This window comes from Python bivittatus, unplaced genomic scaffold, assembly GCF_059951505.1.
Source record: "Python bivittatus isolate LINGU-HERP-01145 unplaced genomic scaffold, Pbiv_v1 ctg000190_np1212, whole genome shotgun sequence".
NCBI lineage: Eukaryota > Metazoa > Chordata > Lepidosauria > Squamata > Pythonidae > Python > Python bivittatus.
Window position 1 is genome coordinate 20,956,390 of NW_028277042.1, and position 20,180 is coordinate 20,976,569.

The 20,180-nt window shown below is 53.9% G+C and overlaps 2 protein-coding genes across 2 annotated transcripts; both read right to left on the reverse strand.

Annotated features, from left to right (window-relative positions):
- Positions 1 to 1,828: 1,828 nt before the first annotated feature.
- On the reverse strand, positions 1,829 to 10,761 carry CYBA (cytochrome b-245 alpha chain). The gene is made up of 6 exons (XM_088136221.1): positions 10,424 to 10,761; positions 7,199 to 7,268; positions 5,836 to 5,910; positions 4,974 to 5,057; positions 3,897 to 3,978; positions 1,829 to 3,048 (listed from the first exon to the last, which is right to left on the reverse strand). The coding sequence occupies exons 1-6, from the start codon at positions 10,479 to 10,481 to the stop codon at positions 2,872 to 2,874; spliced, it is 546 nt and encodes a 181-aa protein (XP_087992347.1). The 5' UTR covers positions 10,482 to 10,761; the 3' UTR covers positions 1,829 to 2,871.
- Positions 10,762 to 11,095: 334 nt separating this feature from the next.
- Positions 11,096 to 19,841, reverse strand: MVD (mevalonate diphosphate decarboxylase). The gene is made up of 10 exons (XM_088136216.1): positions 19,606 to 19,841; positions 18,718 to 18,788; positions 17,277 to 17,391; positions 15,867 to 16,025; positions 15,295 to 15,494; positions 15,087 to 15,161; positions 14,371 to 14,589; positions 13,220 to 13,335; positions 12,313 to 12,421; positions 11,096 to 11,435 (listed from the first exon to the last, which is right to left on the reverse strand). Exons 1-10 carry the CDS (start codon positions 19,685 to 19,687, stop codon positions 11,355 to 11,357), a joined length of 1,227 nt encoding a protein of 408 aa, XP_087992342.1. The 5' UTR covers positions 19,688 to 19,841; the 3' UTR covers positions 11,096 to 11,354.
- Between the last annotated feature and the right edge of the window lie 339 nt (positions 19,842 to 20,180).

The following is a 20,180-nucleotide window of genomic DNA, read 5'->3' on the forward strand; positions in this document are numbered from 1 at the left end:
TATTCACAGTGCGAGAGCATTATTTATATCATTTATATACTTACATTTAGGAGAGGAGGAGGAGGCAGCCAGAGTTTGGTTTTTGCCATTTTTGTGTTGAGGGGGAGGATTTCTGAGCCACTCAGAGCCTTGCTGGACTGCGCAGCACATATTTTATAGTAAACAAATACATTTAGTGCCTGCCAAGATTTGCTTTCGTAAAGCCTCCTCTCCCCTAACTGGAAGCATGGAAGTAAATACTGCATGTCTGAACCAAGAAGGGGCAACTTGCACCGGTAACAAACAAAATATCGCCCAGCCATTGGCAAACACACATCCCAGGAATTCCGCTGGATCACCAGAGGTCCAACATCCTGCCGCTGACCTTTTCCCGCCCTGCTCTTGTTCCCTGGCAAAATAGCATTTCAAGGTACACTGCTTTAAAATGTGGAGGTTCCACTCAGCTGTCAGCAAACAATAGCCCTTGGTAGCTCTCTCCTCCCCCCTTCATTTGACAGCTCTCCCCTCCCCTGCCCCCTTTGAGACCCATCTTAAAGGGGCATCCAATTAATGGTTTTTACGCAGGGTGAACAAAGCCCTTTAGCGGGGCCGGATTGTTCATCAGGGCAGGAGGGATTTGGGGGCAAACCAGGCAGGCTGCCTCGTCCACCCTCTTGGGACCACCAGCCACTCTTCTGCCCCTTACAATAAGCCGCAGATCTTGGTCCCAAACATTGCGTGTGCCTGCGAGGGGCTTCTCAGGCCCCCTTGGAGGCTTTGAGGGATGCTGAACTGAAGGGCACATCCTGTTGCTCAGATCTTGTCGGGGGGGGGGGCTGCAGAGCTCCTAGCACAGCGCCAGGCCTCCACCCCACCACCAAGTCTTGAATTTGCACACTCCAGAGCACACCAAATTTCCTTGGATTCCCTTTTTAGCAGCCAGGAATGCTTAAAAGGCAGCAACTATGTAAGCCAGTGTTTCTCAACCTTGGCACCTTTCAGAGGGGTGGACTTCAACACCCAGAATTCTGGGCGTTGAAGTCCACCCCTCTGAAAGCTGCCAAGGTTGAGAAACACTGCTGTAAGCATTGTGCACAAAGAGGATTTTCCATGCACGCTTGCAAGTGAACCAGGGAGTCTGTAGATGGAGCGCAACTGACAGAGTCAAGCTCAAAAGGAGACCTTCCACCTTCTGTCTCCTTCCAGAGATGCTTAAAGCGAGGATGCCCCGGACAGCGTGGCTGAGACGGCTTTGGATGATGGGACCAACAGCAGGAAGGAGGCATGGGCAGCCAGGAATCGGGCCCCATCTGCTGCCAGCCGCCTAGCAGCCCAGCCCAAGCGCATCTCCCCTTTCTGCTCCGCACTCAAGGACCCAGCGCTGGGACAGGGACAGCCTGAGGCAACCCAACAAGCAGGGGAGGGACTTGATCTCAGGGCAGGAAGACCAGCCCTACCAGAAATGCTGGCTTCTTCTCAGCCCACGTGGCCACCAAGACGCTGGCCACTGCCAAGCTCAGCCCAGCAACCGGTGGGACGAGGAGCCGCGGAGCCCAAGGAGCTGGCAGGGGTGGGGGAGCTCCCAAGGTGCTGGAGAAGCACCAGCAATGCCAGGCCACGTGGCACCAGCCTTGTCACCCCCCTGCCTGGCAGCCAAACAGCTTTGGGGAGAAACCCAACGGGCCTTTTCCGTCAGCTGCTCCACATCGTTTGTGCCCCTGAACGTGCATTCCCTCCAAGTAAACTGAGCATCCAGATGCAGAATCTTGTGATGCAAATTAGGGATGCATATGGAAAACCTAGAATTCCGCCCAAACACGAACACCGAGCCAAAAAAATCACAAAGTCCTGAAAACAGTAGTTGGTTTATTGAAGAAGAACTAAGCTAGTTCAAAACAAGCAGGGGGAGATTAGACTCCACATGTTAAACTGAGGAATTTAACAAAGCGGGAGATTTGGAAGTCAAGATAAAATACAATAAACGCGGAAAGCCAAATGCAATCAAAAATGATGTTTGTGAGAATATTGGACTAAAAAACGATGTCTACACGATTTGTAGCAAAAGGGTCTATCAGACGGCCTTGGGAAATGAGAAAAGTGTAAGAAATTGCCAAGAATTGCCCAGGGTTGAGATGAGATGGGGAAGGGAAGCTAGGAATGACTTAAAAGGAGAATAAGGGCAGGAGCCGAGGGAAAACGGTGGGCGCCAGCTTCAGGAGGGTTTGGGGCAAAACTTTGGGGCCAAGGAACAGAGGCCATTGGTTGGCTGATAAGACCCACGAGAAGAGGGGGTCCAAAAGGCCCGCTGTCTCGCTGGCCAACCTGGGTGCAAGAGAAGCTGGACTGGGGGAAGGAAGAGGGGAGAGAGAAGAGGGGGCTGAGGGGAGGGAAAGGCGGAGGGGTGCTTTTGCCCCGAAATAGGAGCAACTTGATCCCTTCCTAGTGGGAGAGACGAAGCCGAGCACTTTGCTGGAGTGGCCGGGTCGGATGTGATCCGCAAAAGCCTTGGAACGACTCCTTATGTCAGTGTCGCAAGTTTCAAACCTTTTCTTTCCTTCAAATTCAAATCCAGCCTCAGGAATGTTATATCTGCTATAAATGCACCTACCTAAAGCTAATTTCCTTCTGGCTTAAAATCAGCATTGGGTCTGCCTTGGCACGCAAGGCCTGCCTGTTACGAACGTTCACAGGGAGGGAGCAAAGAAAGGTAAGAAAAAGACCACAGAGAGCCCCCGAGGGGCTCGCAGAAGTTCAGGTACGGCCATCCTTCTGACTGAGAAGCATCTGGCCCGAGTTTCGATTCTGGAGGACAATTCCCGTGCCTTGGTCAAGCAGAAGTGGAGTCTCCCCCTATGACAGCAGTCTATCTTTAACAAAATATGGGGGAGCTTCCTAAGCAACCACTTCAACTTTTTGGTCAGTCGGCTCCCCCTCCTCTTGCTTCTTCCGAGCTTCTGCAGGGGGCCGGGGTGGCGGGTTGCTGGGGGGGTGCTTAATGGTGGCTCCTACTTGGAGTCGCTCTTGAGGCCTCGATTCAATGGGGCGCCACTCTTCGCCACGTATGGCAGCCTGAGGAATACAAGCCGGAGGGGGCCGATCGTGGAAAGGAAGGACAGTTAGGAAATGTCGCTGTTCTGAGTTTCAGCGCCCAGGAAAAAGCCAAACAAAATGAGGTTCGAAGGAAGAAATGGAAAGAAAATGCAATACACTTAGCCAAACGAGATAAAGACCCACGGGGCGCATGGGCAGAGTGCACCAAGCTTTGGATTTTAGTCTTCGTTCACGGATTTATTGATTTGTGGTTCGTGTTGGAGGGAAAGAGCCCACTCAACGTATCGTGCAACCCCCCACATTCAGTCCCTGGGCTCAGCGTGGCTTGGAAATTCAGCCAAACAAATACTAATCTGACAAACATCATTTTAGGCCCAGCCATGCGCACGCCGGTGTCTTGTTACCTGCGCGACAACCACGCGGTCCTCAACGTGTATTTAAGTGTCCCATCCATTCCAGCCAGCAGAGGGCGCCAGAGGACCACAAAAGGCCTTTTCCCACCTTGCGCAGGTAAAGCCCCTTTGCCGCCTGGAAGAACCACCTCAAAATTCTGGCCCAAAACGCCTGGGCAGAGAAAAAGCCTGGCTTAACTTATGGACAACCCACCCCTTTTAACTGGCCTATTAATGGGCACCAAAGGAGGAGGCATCCTTTAAAAAAAGGTGGGTTGATACAAGTGGAAGAAGACGGATCTAATATGATTTCACAGAGTTGTATTTTCCTACATTTGATCTGTCTCTCTCTCTGTCTAAAATGCTCTCTCTGTCTAAAATGCTCTTGGCTCTTTCAAAAGAAGGGGGGTGAACCCTAATTATGAGAACAACCATTATAATCCTTGTGGGTATGGTAGTTGGTTGCCCACTTACCAGTAAGTAGATGCCACTCGCTATAGCCAGACAAACGGCGCCAAGGATCGTGGATAGCATATACCCTGCAGGAACTGCTAGGCTGCCAAAGCAGAAGTTTAAAAGAGAAAAAGGTTAGCAGGAAATGCAGTGGTTAGGTTTAGCAAGGGTGGTTTGGTTATCCAGAAGGCCCTAAGCGCTCAGCACATCAAACCAGCTTCCTCAAGCCGGATGCCAGATCCACGGCCATGGGGTATTGAGAGGTGTATTCCTCTGAAGCCAGAGCTCATATTTAGCCATGATGGGCATCCATGGACTTAACCTGCCTAAGCGGGATCTCCTCTTCAAGAAGCTGGGTGACGCAGGGCCGAGAAAGTGGCTGCTTGACACAGGGCATTGTTAAACTATGGAATCTGTTCGTAGTTTTAGCAGTCAACAATCAGGACTCCCTACTGCAGCCTGTCGAGGTTTGTGGTAAGTGAGGAGGGTTTACATTTTTTACATTAAAAAATGCACTCTTGTCCAGCAGTCTCACCTCCCCCTCTCCCCACACGCATTCAGAAGTGTTTTCACTATGCCCCACAAGTGCCCTTGAAATGTCAGAAACTCCCCATAAGCAAACACCAGCACTCCCTCCACATGACCACAGAAACTGCACAGGCTGGCACCCAGCCAGCACCCCACCTCCTTTTGTGGCCTTCAAGGTGGTGGTGGTGGTCTGGGGAGAAGGGAAAACGTGCAGAGAAATCTGCCTGTTTAAGAATCTAACTGGGGGGCAAGATCAGGTCAATGGGCCTTCCCCACAGCTGCAGTGACAACGCTGCAGGATTATCTTGGCCAAGTTAAACCCGCAATCAGGAGCTCAACTGGAGTTTAACTTCTGGGAGTTGCGGAAGATCCCCCAAATTATGGGAATACAGGGGCACAGGGCCAATCTTGGATCTGCACAACCCACGTGGGAGTAAAAATCTCCAACCTCCCTCCCACCTTCACGTCCGCAAACCCTGAGCAGGAGAGCTGCGGCTGAAAATTCTGCCCTGGGTTTGTTGACTGGTGTAAAATGTGCCCAACTATAAAAATGGTTGCGATGTGAATTACCATGCATGCAGAATGGCCCGGACATAATAATTCCTAGTTAAGGGTCCACACGTCTTCACAGCAGCTGTGAAAAATTTCTGGCCCCTGCGGGAGACCAGAACAAAAAGACAGCCAGAAGAAGAAGAAAGCACCCAATTAGTTCAAGGGTAGAAGCGTTCTGTGACACTCAGAAACGCACATCCTCTTCCCAACCCAGTCAATGATGGCTTTCCTGCATCTGGTAAGGATCAGTTTTGCACCACTGTTGCTCCAATACTATGGAGTGAAATTGCATGCACATCTGGAACAAGATGCCCTACAATTCGCATGTGCAACGGGCAGATTCTCATCATTCACCAAAAAGTTCCTCATGCAAATTGGATTTGTCCCTGGGTAAAACATAATTATGCAAGAAATGACCCAACTTGCTGGCATTCTGCTTCATCTGTCATTTGTAATAGTAAGTGTATGGTACCAGCTCATGTTTTACTGTAGTTACTTGCTTTATTTATTTTCTAGATTCATGGTCCCCAAAGTTTTGCAAGGAAGAGCAATCTGCGCATTTCTCTGTACTGAACACATATTCCCTCGCCTACTTTAAAAGAAATCCAGACTAAACTGGGCATCCTCCATTTACATAATTTGCCCTCGAAGTATTAGCACCAGGAAGGAGGAGAGAATAATCACACACCCCTGGCCTCTGTCCAATCCCTGATATTTCCCTAACATAAAGGTCTGTTTTTGCAGCATGAGGACTAGAAGCTTCACCTTTGCTTTAGTGAAAGCTGTTTCCCAGCAGGTTGAGTTTCTCACCCAGCACCAGTCTGCAATTCACCAGCTCATTGAGGGCCATCATCACAAAGTTAAGAAACGCAACACTCACCACCTCTCTAGAGTCGATCCTTTCTTCCTTTTCCCTCGGGGATACTCCAGAAAGCAAACAAACACTCCCGCAACTCTGTAGACAAATGGGTTAAGGAAGGAAAAAGAGGAAGAATTCTTTGCGGAGGCTTCTCCAAGGCAGCCGAGAGAGAGAGAGAGAGAGAGAGAGAGAGAGAGGGGGGGGGGGTTCAGGCTGCCAATTTTAAGCTGTAAGCCATCTGGGGCAGAGACCTGTTGTCTTACAATTTGTGAAGGGTCAGACCCGCCGGTGGTCCGAAAGCAAGATTACGTTTTTCACCTGCCCAGGATCCCGCTTCTCCCATGCCGTCCCCAGTGCGGGAGGAACACAAGGAAGGGAAAACGCATCTCATGGAGATGAACCAGGCAGGGAGAGGGGCACTGCCATGGGGCGGAAAGGGCTGCCCCCGCCCAACCCAGGACAGGAGAAACAGCGTTTCTCGGGGGGAAGGAGATGGAAGCGGGGAGGGGGCCATCCGAAGAGCCAAGACACTTGCTGGGGTGGACCGGCTGAGTGGCAAACCGGTGGGAACGTCTCCCCCTGAATCTCGGCATGTTTCCTGTTTCCTGTTTCCGGCTCCTTGTCGGGGGGCAAAGAGACAATTCTTCTTCCAGCACCTCCGGGAAGTAACGTCCCTTGATTTTACTTTCGGAAACAGAGAGAAGATGGTGTTGCAAACAACGCTCCCCAAGACTACGGCTGATAATCCAGCTTGTATTTGCCGGTATTCAGCACTGCGTGTCATGTTCGGATTCTCGGATAAATTATTCCGTAAACGTGGATTTAGCCTGGAAACCGGCCAACGGGGCTTCCCTCCTCATGATCTGTGCTCCTGCTGGCCTCGCCCTTTTCTCCATCTTCTTCCTCTCCGAAACTCTGCAGAAAACCCAGCAGTGCAGCAGTTACCAGCGACAGAATGCAATTTCCTGGACCCTGTTTGGCAAACAGAGCCTCACTTTCACACTTCCATCCTACTCAGGACTATGACATTTACAGATTCTTCAACCACAAACATTCAAAATTTTGCAATCAAACTCTGCAGGAAGCAAAGCAATCTGATTTCCCTAATTTCTACTTTCTGTCTTGGAACCCAAAATAATGATTTATTCTCACTGTTTGAAATATTATAATCCTTGCAAGCAGCTTGGAATAAAACAAATGTGATGGTTGTGGGCTAAACTTGACATAAAGTTTAGGGAGTCATTGCACTTAACATTCAGGCTCTTTTTAATGTGGATATCATTTTAAAATAGACACAGGCAATCCATCTTGTGAGGGTGCTATTTGTCCTAGGCTACAGGGAAGAGAGAATTTGCATGAGGACGACATTTTCACGGAAGGATACATTGCGTAAACGGCGATCGGCCAGATTTTGAACTTGCCTGCAACAGCCACAATGCCACCGGTCAGTAAAACTGAAAACAAAAGAGAGAAAGAGAATTCATTTCGTCTGTGATTACCCCATTCACTTTTCGATCCCCCATGCGCATTTCAAATCCAAAATTAAGCAAACAAGGAACTTGCATCAACGGCTGAACCCAGATGAAATGGCAGATGGAGAGGAACTTTGCATACATACACGTTTAGGAAATATACTAACCTGGCTTTTAATCATCTTTAAAAGGCCCAAAGAAAGAAATGTACACCTCAAGCAAGGGACAGGGATTCAACTGATTTGCGACAGAAGCCGCGCAAAAAGGAATTCTCGCTTCTTCCCCGCATTCCTCTCTGGAATTCCTTGCCACAAGAGACAGGGTGTTTCTGAACACCAGCTACTGGGGAAGAGCAGTAAAATGTGGGGCCAAACCTCTCATGCGTTTCTGTGCCATCCAAAGCATCTGGGTTTCTGGTCTGAGCCGGTACCTCTGACACCAGCCAGGAGAACAGGGCAGCCCTTTCCCAGCGGGGCCTCCTGGGTGTGTTGGGCTCCAGCCCCCGTCATCCGCCAAAGAGGACCGAGCCGAGTGCCTCACAGTCCCATGATGCTCAATGAAGTCTGGGGCGGGGGTGAGGATAAAACGGAGCAGAGTATCCTGGGAAAGGGCAGCACCGATGCTCTGCGCTGCAGCATTCTGTGGCAGGCACGGAAGGGTGGGGCGTGCCTGCGCCCTCCTTGGGGGTTCAAACTCCTGGGAGAATCCGGATCCTGGACTGGGCTGGACTGATGGGTCTTTTCTCCAATCCAACCCCAGGGCCCCCTCTGGGCCGTTATGACTCACCCGGGCCCCGGCAGAGAAAGGCGGGCAGCTGTTCTGCTTGGCCGCCCTTTTGGGGAGGCAGAACCAGAAAGGGGGAAGTGAAAGCCGCCCCCTCCCGCAGCCGCACCATCTGCCTCCTCTTGCGGAGGGTCAACCAGGAGCCCACATGCAGGCTGTGTTCATGCAAAGGCCTGGCACAGCACTAGGGCATGAGCTGTCTTCCACTCGCCTGGGACAAAGGGTGTTGGATCCATTGCTCAGGCTGGATGAGCCCCACATCATGGGCCTACTTTGAGGAGGAAGTGCTCAGCATGCACGTCTCCCAACAGAGACGTTGTTGGGGGGGGGCAGGAGAAGCCGCCCTCTGCAAAAATATTTGCTTTCCTCTTGGGTTTGATAACACCTTAAAGAAAGGAGCCTAAAGGTCCCTCTGAGCCCCCACTGCAGGAAGGAGGCAGGCGGAGCTGGGGGGGCATCAGATGAAGAGGAACAGGGGGTCCCGGAGGCATGCTTGAACCACTGGGTTGGGGAGGGGGCAGCGCACAGGCCCTGGGTGGCCATCACAGCCTATGGCTAACAATGCAGGCAGGAAGGGCCCTGCAGAAAGGACTCCCTGCCCCATGTGGTCTTCAGAAATGGACTCCGGGGGATCCCCACGTCCTTCAGAAGAAGGGGGCGAGCAGGTTATCCCCCTGCGGCAAAGCCAACCAGGGGAACTTTCCAAGCCATCTGCTTCTTCAGAGCCCCACCGGGCCTGCCATCTGCTAGAAAGTCCCTGGAGCAAGTCCACCACGGCTTGGGCCACACGCCGAGTGGGGCTGTGCATTTCTCCTCCACCTGCTGCCCTCCAGAGTTCCTGGACCTGCAATTCTCTTCTGGGGGTGTCCAATCCATCTGCGGGGGCAGCCCAGGGAAGGCCAGTCGGGGCGTTCAAAGACCCCGTCTCCTTTTGCCTCCGTCGGGAGAAACTTGGCCTTGCTTCAGACACAGAGAGAGGGTTCCAGCAGACGGGCTCTTCTCTTCTCTCCCTCAGCGTTAGCAGGAACCCCAACCTGTTCGGGCACCCCATAATCTCCTTTTCACATTGCCCTCGGATTCGGTTACAACACAGGGAAGTAATGGAAGCACTCCATATGTTAAAAATCTCTTGCTGGGAAACCCAAAGAGTTTTGGGATACAAGTTTGGAATAAAAACTTCTGGAACTACAATATGAACAATTGTGCTCATCTGCTATTAATTTCTCTCTACCGTGAAGAGTTCAAGGGATGTAACTTCAAAGGAGAACAAGTGATTACCTCTCCCCTTATAACCTTTGGGGGGATATTTGGTGAATCCACACCTAAGGTTTAACCAGTTGCAGCAATCAGGGAGCAGTTTGCTAACTCCCCCCTGCGTGCCACTTGGCTGACTTGGGCAAATTATCTGCCTGTCCAATTAACCAGCAACTTTCTGTTGTTAACCTGTGAAGCTGAGCAGTGACTGAAAGGGGGCAGGGCAGGGGGCCTTTGGGATTTAAAAAAAGAAGGAAGAAGTTTTATTTCCTCCTTCTCCATCTCCCAAAGGAGCTCAGTCCTCTGAGACTTGAGTGTGCAGAGAAAGCAAAAGTGCCCGAAAGGACGTGCCAGATCACTCCTGAGCAATGGCAGAGTTTCTTCAAAACTTCCTTCCCCTTATTTTCACGGGCTCTACTTCCTCCCTCCTGCAACTGAAAGCGCGTCTTTCTCTGTCCAGGCGAGCCACCAAAGGGCTGGGGGAAGCGGGGGGGGGGGGTCCTTCCCTCCCCGGTTAAAAAAGGGGGGGAAAGATGGGGTCCAGGCCCTGAGTGTGAAGGGCCAAAGCAGACGGACGGTCTCCCCTCTCTGCAGCCTACGGAAGGCGTCTGCCAAGCATCGCACGCACCCCTGAAGCTCACAAGCAAGCTGCGACCACACCTGGACCTGCCTCTCTCTCTCTCTCTCACACTCACACTCACACACACACGGTTGCACGACAAGGGTTGTAGCTTTAAGCGAAGCCGCCGGAGGACCCGCGTCGGTCGGCCCCGCGGGCCGTCCGGGCGCGGCTGATGGTCCGGGTAATGGGCTCGGGAGCCCGGTGCCTGGAGGGCGGCAGGGACCCCTCCCCGCCCCCTTCCCACTCAGGCGCCTGTCCGCCCAGCACTTCGCCCGCGGGAGAGCGAGGCTGGCGCGGGGGCTTCCAGAAACGTTGTGGCCCAGTTTGGAAACTGTCGCAAAAGAAAGGCGCGGGGGGGAGGGGGAGGGGGAGGGAGCCCCCAGAGCAGCCGCGAGGGGGAAGCCCGCGCCCCCTCCTCCCCCCGCCCGGCTCCTCGCCCCCCCGGCCCCGGCCCCGGCCCCTTCCCCGCGACACTCACTCAGGCCGGCCGCCAGCGCCTGCTCGTTCGCCCACATGGCCCACTCGATGCGCCCCATCGCGCCGCCGCCCCGGACTCAGCCGGCGGGCGGCGGGCAGCGCGGTCAGGCAGCCGGGGGCGGGAGGGCGCCGCCGCCGCGTCCTTCCTGCTCCTCCTCCGCGGCCGGCCAGGAACGCCCCGCGGGGACTCGCCTCTTCCCGCCCGTCCGGCGAGGACCGCGCTTCCCTGGACGGGGCCGGGGCGCCCGGAGCCCCGGCGATGGAGAGGCGGCCGGGGAAGGGGCGCCCCCGCCGGCGCGAGAAGGCAGAGGCGCAAACGCCCCGCAGCCCCGCTCCGCTCCGCGGACTGGCCCCGGCTGGAATTCGCCCCCCGCCTCTCCCCCGGGGCGGGCTCTGCAGGTGGATTTGGGCAAGGACAGCGCCGAAGGCCGTTTAACGTTTTCACAGCGGGTTTCTCAAAATTCTATAACCGGGCTTAACTTTCGTATCCGCGCTTTTCTCCAGTGAGTGTCTTTGTGCAACATCCTTTTCTGCCACTGTCAGCGCCCTCCAGCGCTCTTGGTTGGGGGGAAAGGCGGGTGTAAAGCCCAAGTATAACCGAAAAAGGAGAACAAATGGGCAATGCCCACCCACGGTGATGCCCATCCCTGAGACAAGAGAGCCCACGCACAGAGTAGCTCCCTCATTTATTTTAGAAGCCTCTCTCAAAGATTAAAACAGTGTCGAAGAAACTGAAGCTTATTTATTTACACAAATACTTCTGGGCCAGCGACTTCCACAGAGACTGGAGGCCTTGCATCAAAGGGAAGAGTGTGGGACAGGCGAGGAGGAGAGGAGAAGAGGAGACCCTCAAAAGGGGTCTCTTCTGGAATCGCCTCCCTCCCTCCCTCCCCCTCGCGGCCCCAGAGAGGGACCTCTTGTCTCGGCTCGGCTCAGCGGCTGCTTCGCGGCATCCCGTCTGCCCCCAGGAGATGGCAGCTCCCGTCTTCCACGGCTGCTGGTCCTGGGCCAGGCTGAACCGACAGGAAAAGCAAAAGGGGGGTAAGTGAAACAGCAGGCAGACGACGGTGCCAGAGGAAAGCAGACAAGAGGAGACGCCAGGCAAAGAATATGCCGGTGCAGTATTATAACTGTCAATTGCGTTTTATTGTTTGACATACTGATCATTTCTAATTGTTGTGTTAACTGTCTGAGTGGTGGTGTTTGTAAGCTGCTTAGAGTCACATGACTGAAGCAGCATAAAAAGCTGCTTTTTAATAAATACCCAAACACATTCTGCAACTTTCCCCTATTTTTATATTCAACTGTATTTAAATGCTTGGATCTCTGAGGGGGGAGATCATCATTACGGCAAAAAATAAGAGAATTCCCAAAATGCTGGTGTGGCCAGGCAAGAGGGCGACCTAGAGGGACAACAGCTGAGGGCTGTTAAAAAACAGGAGCCTGGCCCTACAGGCCCATCACACTTCAGCACAATTGTTCCAAGTGTTTTAAGCGTGGGCAAATATTAGTTTTCCTTTGCAGAAAGGGTAACAAAGAAAAGGAGCAGAAGCGTGGCCCTCGATGAAAAGCCACCACTCAAATAGGGAAACGGGTTTCTGTCTCTTACCAGAAGGAACTAAAAGGCACTCAAAGATGCCCCCTGAGAAACTTTGCCCTGTGACTCAAAAAAGACCCAACAACACGGGAGCCCTCTGTCAGGCTGGGAAAGGAAGTGGGTGCTTGGATGGGCAGATCCCCCCCTCCGCCCGCTTCTTCCCCCAGTGCCTGGCAGAGCCTTTGCCAGCCCTGGAGGAAGAGGCGGCAGTGTGCCCTGCTGTTGAGGCTGTCCGAGGAGAGCCCCTCGCAGCCAGAGCCCAGCACTTGGGTGCCACCAGGCCCGGCTCCTACCTTGGTGATCAGCAGGTACCGGATGGCTCCCGGGATGGGATCCCGCACCACCTCTGTCAGCAGGTCCTCCGGGGGGCTCGCTGCCTTCACGGGAAGACCTTTAAGAAACCTAAAAGGGAAGGATGAAGGGAAAACCCTGGAGTTAGGGTCTGTGGCTGTCCTGACCCCCACAGGAGAAAAGAGACGGGGCTGGAGGAGACGAAATCAAGGGAGCAAAACCTGAAGAACTTCAGAAGAGAAAATGTGTAGCTCAGGGTTGAACAGCACTGAAGATGTGACCTAGCCGGGTAATGAAACGTTTGCGAGAAAACAACCAAGCTCAGAGAACCCCAAGGACTCCATTGAAGAAATTTCTCCTAAACAGGCTTCTTTATTTACGAATGGCTTCAAAGGAGCCAGATTCCTGAGCATCTATTTCCTAATTGGATCTGCCATTTTGGGACGTCTCCAACAAGCTTTGACAACTGCTGCCTCTTGCTATCTTTGAAGACGATTACCAAAAAATAAATACGTTACCATTGTTGCATTTGCCATATGATTTTCAACAGACGTCATTTCAGTTATTGTTTTAATAGAAAAGTGGGCTAATAGGATTATGAGATAGACAGACAGACAGACAGACAGACAGAGATATTGCACTGGTACTACCAGAATTAATATTTTTGCACAGAGCAGTTTCCTTCCAGGGGTATTCAGGGTTGCTCTCCTGAATGCCTCTCTCTTCAAATATCAAGCAAGAAGTTGCTGCTTAGTGCAAAAAAGTCAGACACAGGAATAGCCACAAACACTGTCAGAGGGATGGCGAGCAAAGACTTCATCAGCCAATCACCTGGGAACTGACGCTGGGGAGGGGGCACGGGGTGCTACTCTGACTTCCCAAATAAGCGGAAAAGCTGGGCTCACTCACTGGCCTCCGTTATCCTTGGGGGGGAAGCTGCGTTTGACCACCTCCACGAATTCCTCCAGTGTCTCATCCAGCAGGAAAAGAACCGCGTTGGGACCCGCATCAAACGTATAGGCCACCTGCCAACAAGCCCAAATGTCAGCAAAGCCAAGCAAAGCCGAACGACCTTCTCCTGCTGTGTCTTGGGGAGGGGGAGGGAAAGACCCCGCCACATGCTTACAAAAAGTCCTCTCCCCAGTCAGACCTCCTCATCCCACCAGCTCCCGCAGGAGGGCACATTGCGGGTCCCGCCCACCAAGGACTGTCATCGGACGGCACCCAAGAGGGGAGCCTTCCTGCCATGGCCCCCGCCCTTCGGCACAGCCCCCCCCCCCCCGAGGTCGGACTGTCCCCAGCCTTGCTGGCCTTCAGGGAGGGCCCAAAAACAGGGCCTTGCCAACTAGCCTGGGGATCCAGGAACGTGGGTATGGACCTGCCAAGGGGCTGTGCGGTGAGGGAAACTGAGCGTGCTCTCCCGTAATTACATTTATGTTTTTAATCATTTTTTGCTGTTTTTTTTTAAACAATTCACAATTTGGGGGTTATTTTGTTCTACTGTTTTGTTTTTAACTCTGTACGCTGCTCAGAGTCACACGGGTGATGAGAAATAGAGTTGTCCGTTTCATTTATTTTATTATAGAATAAAATAAATAAAACGGACAACTCTATTTATTCATGTATTTCGATGTATGTGGCCACCCATCTCAACCTCGTGATTCTGGGTGGCAAGCAGCCGTTAAAAACATAAAATAACAATAACATCACAATAAATGCAACTGGGCAGCTAAGGGCTAGGGTTCAATTCGTGTTTAATACAGTAGTCTGCCTGACAGCTCTCAAGTGCAACCTGAGGGTGAACTGGCATGTCTGATCTTTTTTCCAGGGAATGTACATCTGCTTTGCTTGGTTTTTCTTCTGATGACAGGGTTGTCGCAGCTGAACTAGGTCTGGGGGATTAAGGATACGTTTACACAGATAAAATGTAGAGGGAATAATTTTTCAGAAATTTTCCCAAGCCACAATCCTTTGACCTGCTTCCTGAAGACAGGAATTGCCAGGCCTGCCCCGAGGGGCCCCTTCGCCCCACCCCTGGGCGCCACAGCTGCCCCACATACTTTGGTCTTTTCATGGTGGGCGTTAAAACGGTGCACCAGGGCAATCACTTGCTTGGAGACGTCGTTGAGGTAGAAGATGGGGGGGAAGGTGTCCAGGCAGGTGGCGTGGAACTGGTTGCTCTCCTTCATGGTGAGCTGGGCAAAGGCCTCAAAATCTCTCTGCTGGATGTGGTGGATCATCTGGGCCATGCGCTCCGGGACAACAGCCTTGGCACGGTGCTGGAAGAGGAGAACAAGGCGGGGGAGCCCCTCAGGAGAAGCATCGGGGGTGAATGAGTCTCCTGATGATCAGTGCATTACTAGACTCTGCTTGGAAGGGGAGATGCCGGCTTTCCTCCGTGAACCGAGTCCAGAGAACCGGAGGACCCTCTTCAGGGCTGACAAAAACCATGTTCTCTCCTCTGCATTCAAGCTGGTTAGTTGCAACTGCTGCAAATGAAGGCCTTTAGGTTTGCTGGGTTCTGGGCGTCTACGACGTGCCCTGGGGTTCTGGCCTTCTTCATTTGCCCATCTGCCATCGTTCTGACAGCAGAGAGTTGCTTTAAGATTATTAGCCACCTTCGCTGGAGGGGTGGGGAAACCATTTGCCTAGAATGTTAAAACCCACATGGGCTTCGGAAGGCAAAGTCCACTGGCATCTCCACAGGGGCTGATGGGGTGGAGGCTCCAACAGGGATACGTGTGGGGCTGCAGGACGGGGCAGCCGTGTCCCCTACCTTCAACAGGAGGCTGGTCTTTACGCTGTCCTGCATTCCTGCTGTACTACCCACCAGCTTCTTCTCCGCACTCACCTGCCACGGGGGAGGAAGAGAAACAATGGGGGGGGCACAGGAAGCACCAACCACTCAGCCCTAGGAACTGGGTGGCCCAAACACTGGCGGCGGCGGCAGCCCCCGGCCTCTGTAGCGAGGACCCCTCACTCACCACCAGGATCACGATCCTCAGCTCAGGCCAGTGCGTCTCTGGCACCACCTGCTGGGCCAGGCTGTCTTTGCCGTCGGCCTCGTCCCCCATCACCCACTGCACGAAGCCCCCAAACATACTCCGGCAGGCGCTTCCGGAGCCCTGGCGAGCAATTTCGGAAAGGTCTCCCTCCACGCCATACAGCCGGGCTAGGGTGGAGACTGCAAGGGAAATGAAGGATACCCAGTCCCACAGCAGAACTCTTTCAGGGGTCTGGGGGCAGAACTCCCCAAATTCTTGTCCCTGGGCAAGCTGGCTGGGGCACGTGGGAGTTGCAGTCCAGCCCAGATTACCTAACCCTGGGCTCCAAAGCCTGCTCGCCCCCCAACTGGCCATGGATACAAAGGGATCAGCAGGCTGGAGTGATCCACAGACCACTCGAAGCACGGCTGGCTGGACTTCAGTCTGCAGCCCCAGCCCAGGTTCCCTGAAACGGCTCCCTCAGGCCACCCCTCCCCTGCCACAACACGGAGGCAAGCCAGGAGGCCAGAAGCCCCAAGGACTCCCACGCCCACCCCGACAGCCTCGCTCACCCAGGCAGGCGTAGCCGGCGGCAGAAGACGCCAGTCCCGCTGCAGTGGGGAAATTGTTCTCCGAGGCGATGTGGACTTTGTAACCCTGGCTCAGGGGAGGGGGGTCCCCCTCGCCGCCACCGCTGCTCTCGCCACGGCGCTTCCTAGCCAGACGGCGGACTGCAAGAGAGATGCAAGGGAGCTGAGGCTGCCTGGGGAAAGACAGAGAAACAGACTGCCCCGCAGGGTTGGTTTGGGTCTGGGATGAACCTGCAACCGGCTGGCGAATTTCTCACAAGGACGCACGACCACAGCTAAACGTTTCCTCTGTGCTGTGTCTCATAAGCAGAACTAGAACCCCAGATACCCCCTTTTCCTACGGTGAACAGTCCGGAATTGCTGAAATACTGTAATAAAGTTTGCCCCTGTTTCTCTAGAAAGGGGCATTTAAAGAAATACAATTGCCATATATTAATAAGAACACTGTCAGAATCCTCGCAAGATTTAATCGTAGATTGTTAGGATGGCTAGTTTAGAAATTGCTTTTTACATGCTGTGGTTCTGCCACTGTAAAAGGAGGGGGGAGAAGGAATGAGAAACCGTTAAAAGCAGGTGGCTCCTTATCACAGGCGCTGGGAGGCTCAAGGTCGTACCAGCAAGGGAATCAGAAGAGCGGAAGGGGGGTGCAGGAGGGAAAAGTAAGAAAAACAACTTTTGGCGCACTTAGGCTCAGTCTTAGCAAGGATTTGGAACTGTACACTTGCTCTCAATAAATGAACTTTCTTTCGAATCAATATTGGTTGCAAGGGAAGTTACTGGATTTGGGATCAGCGGGTGGCAGATCGTTACAAACACATTGAACCAGGCAGCGTCTCTCTCTGCCATCCTAAGCAAGTTGGCTCCATGCCTGGGCTGAAACCAATTTCCAAAATCCCTGGAAATCCTTAGAGGTAAAAGGAAGGTGCTCTGCTCGTTTGAGCTCAATCCTTCCAAACCAAGAATCAGAAACATTAGGAGTCCTATACAGGCTTCTCTCCCCGCCACACCCCTGCCTCCATTAAAATGCAAAATGGCTTTGGGCCATTTTGGGCATAGAGCAGCGTTTCTCAACCTCGGCAACTTTAAGGTACATGGACCTCAACTCCCAGAATTCCCCAGCCGGAATTCCCCAGCAACCTGGCTGGCTGGGGAATCTGGGAGTTGAGGTCCACGTACCTTAAAGTCGCCAGGGTTGAGAAATGCTGGCATAGAGTATAACTTCAAAGAGGCTAGGCCCCAACTTCCAGGGGGAAAGACTGCAGAGCCGTTCTTTCACCTTTTAGCCCCAAAACATCAAAAGATGTGCATTGGCCTGAATTGCCCCTACCAGGATCCTAAGCCGTGCGACCCAGTTTGTTCCCGGTGCTGCCCACCACCTCCTCCTCCACTTACTTTCCCGCAGGCAAGACTGGAGACGGGGGTGTTCGATGTCACTCGGCTCCCCGTTCAGCCAGAGGCGGTCCTGCGTGAAGTCCCGGCTGAGGGCGGCTGTGGTGGTCGTTTTCAGCTGAAACAGAACAACTCGTTCAAACCCACCATACAGAAGCCAAGGTGGGTCCCAACCTGAGCCTGGAAGATGTTAAGATCAGCTGAGAGTAACCCTACTGAGCATCCTGGGGCTTCCTTCCATGAATAAACCCTCACTGGATGATCCAGTGAAGCCCCTGGATCTCTTCTGGTAGTTTATTCATGAGGGGATCTACAACTCGCTTCCAAACATTAAACAAAGTGGCCATCACAACCATATGTTGGGATCTAAGCAGAATGAAGCAGAATAAGCAGAAATGAGCTAAGAACAGCAGCAGCAGGAGCCTTAACAATAAATGCGTTCAGTTAAAATTGTAGCAATGGCTCTTGATAAAGTAGCATCAAATGCGAAATTCAGTCTGCTTCAGCCTTCACTGTTGCTCACTAAAATAATTACCAAATCCCTTGTGCAAATAATAATAATAATAAAAAAAATCTGGTCGCTGAGGTGCAGCAAAATAAACCAGCAAATCTCTGTAGGGAAAATGTTCCTAAAATAGAGGAACCCATGTTGAAAAAGCCTGTTCCCTGCTGACAGATGGCTCTCTTCTCAGTCCCTGGAAAGTTTCAATATTTTCAAAAAGCACTGAAAGTCTTTAAGGTCTAAGGAGGAGGTGCTGAGTTTTGCCACCCTGACTTCACAATGGGGAAATACTACTTTTTTCAAAAGGGTTTTCAGAATCGCCATGTAGGAACTGGCTCAAACTATGGAATTTGGGCGATCTGTGCACTTGGAGTGGTGGGACACGCATTTTGCAGGAACGGCTCCCTAGCCTCCATCAGCACCCCAGAATATCAGTCGCTGTGAGGGCTAAATCAGAAGTAAAAGGCCTGAGACCAAACCGGTCCTTTCCAGAACACCCCACGGGTGTCACAGGGGGCACAGGCCAGAGAAGGAGTCTTAGGATTTGACCGTTGTGCTTCCCACGTGGGCGGCTTAAGTCCTACAGTTTGCAGACACTGCTTTTCTTTGCGCTAACAGTGTTTCTACTATCTGTAATAACAACTGTCTTACCAAGAGTAAGTCTGTCTTTAGCTGTGTTTGTGTTTTTTCTAGTTCTGTATGCCGGCCAGAGCCCACTGGAGTTGGGCGGCCAATACATTTCAGTAAACTAGCAAATAAGCAAAAGAACTGTGTCTTTCCATCGCTATTGCTAGCCTACTACAGCCCGGGGAAGCCCACCAGCTGCTTCCTATTTTAGAGAGCTTTTAAGGAGGTTATGAACTGTCTTAACCCAGCCGGGCTTCCTTCCACCGTGTTCATCTGGGGGCCTAAGTCGGTCACTTCTGACAGTCTGGGACTCACCTGATCTTGGTGCAGGGTGACGCTGAGGGATGAATTAATAGGCAGGATCAGCTTTTCGTCACGTTTTCCCCCTGGATGAGGAAAGAGGGAAAAGACGGCTTGGACTGGGGGCAACCTGAGCACCCCAGGCAGGTCGCTGAATCTGCAAGGAAGGGCTGGAGCGCCTCATGAATCGTGCAGGGCGGGCAGAGCTGCTCCGACCTGTTCTCTCAGCTGCCCGCAGGCAGGGCTCCAATTACGGCTTGCAGACAAAGCTGTTATTTGTGGAGCTCATTCCTCCTTCCCACCTACTGATCTGGTGGCCAGAGTGGGTGGTGGGTGTGTTGGGGAAACCAGATCTCCCACGTATTGGTGCGTTCCACAAAGAAGTGCCCGATGGAGCTGGGATCTGCTCCCCAACAAAGAGGCGCAGGACCCCACCTTCTGCCCTCAAGACGGGCACGCGGCTGCCTCCGGCCAACCAATCCTGTGCATGCGCATTTATTCACTCCCGGGATCGCAGCCCGGGAGAGCGGCTGCCCCTTATTCTTCCTTGGACCGTGTGGGTAAAAGCAGGCGGCCCTTCAGGCTACTTTACTTTGGGGAAATGCGGTCCTCGCCCCACCTGTTCGCCCCGCTTGCTCTTCCCGCCCCTCCTGCTTCGCTCCTGCTCAGGGGTCCCGGGCGCTCCTTCTCGCGGGGGGGCGACTTTCCATCGCAGGAGCCGCCCGGCCCGCCGAGACCTCCCGGGCGCGACCCCCGGGTGCCCTCGGCCTCCTGGTCCAGCCTACGGCGTTGGCCCGAGATCTCCTGGTGGCCCCCCATCCAAGCCGGCCTGGCCGCGAGCCACCCCTCCCCCCGCAGGCCCTCTCGGGGGTCAAGCGCGACGGGCCGCGCTGCGGTACTCACAGTACTTGACCACCGCGATGTTCACCGGCGCCGTGCAGGTCACCAGAGCCGGGCGCTTCTCTCCGGCCGCGGGCGGACTCATGCTGCGGCGGCCCAGGCGGTCGCCGCCTCGGAAGGACCCCGGCCCAGCCCGCCCAGCGCCCGCGCCGCCGCCCCAGTCCGCTCGCCGCCCGTACTGGGAGCCGAGCGCGCCCGCCCGCGGGCCCGCACGCGCCTCCTCCGGAGCGCCGCCACGCCCTCGCCCGCCACTGGCTCGCGGCGCTCCGGCCGGGCCGCCGCCGCCCAATCAGCGCGCTCCCCGCCCCCTCCGGCCGCCGCCGCCAGCCAACCGGAGCGCGTCGGACGATGGGGCCGCCGGCTCGCCTCATTCGGGCCGGAACGCTGGGGCTCCCTCGGAGCGGGACAGGCTTCCCACCCGGGCGGCTTCCCACGCGGCGCCAGCCGAGGCGCGCGTGCGCGGCGGCGCCGCCATGACACGAGAGGCAGCGCCCTGGAGCGCGCATGCCCGGTCGCGCTCGCCCCAGCGGCGGCGGGTCCTTTGCTTCGCTGCTCGGGCGGCGCCGCCCGCCTCGGGG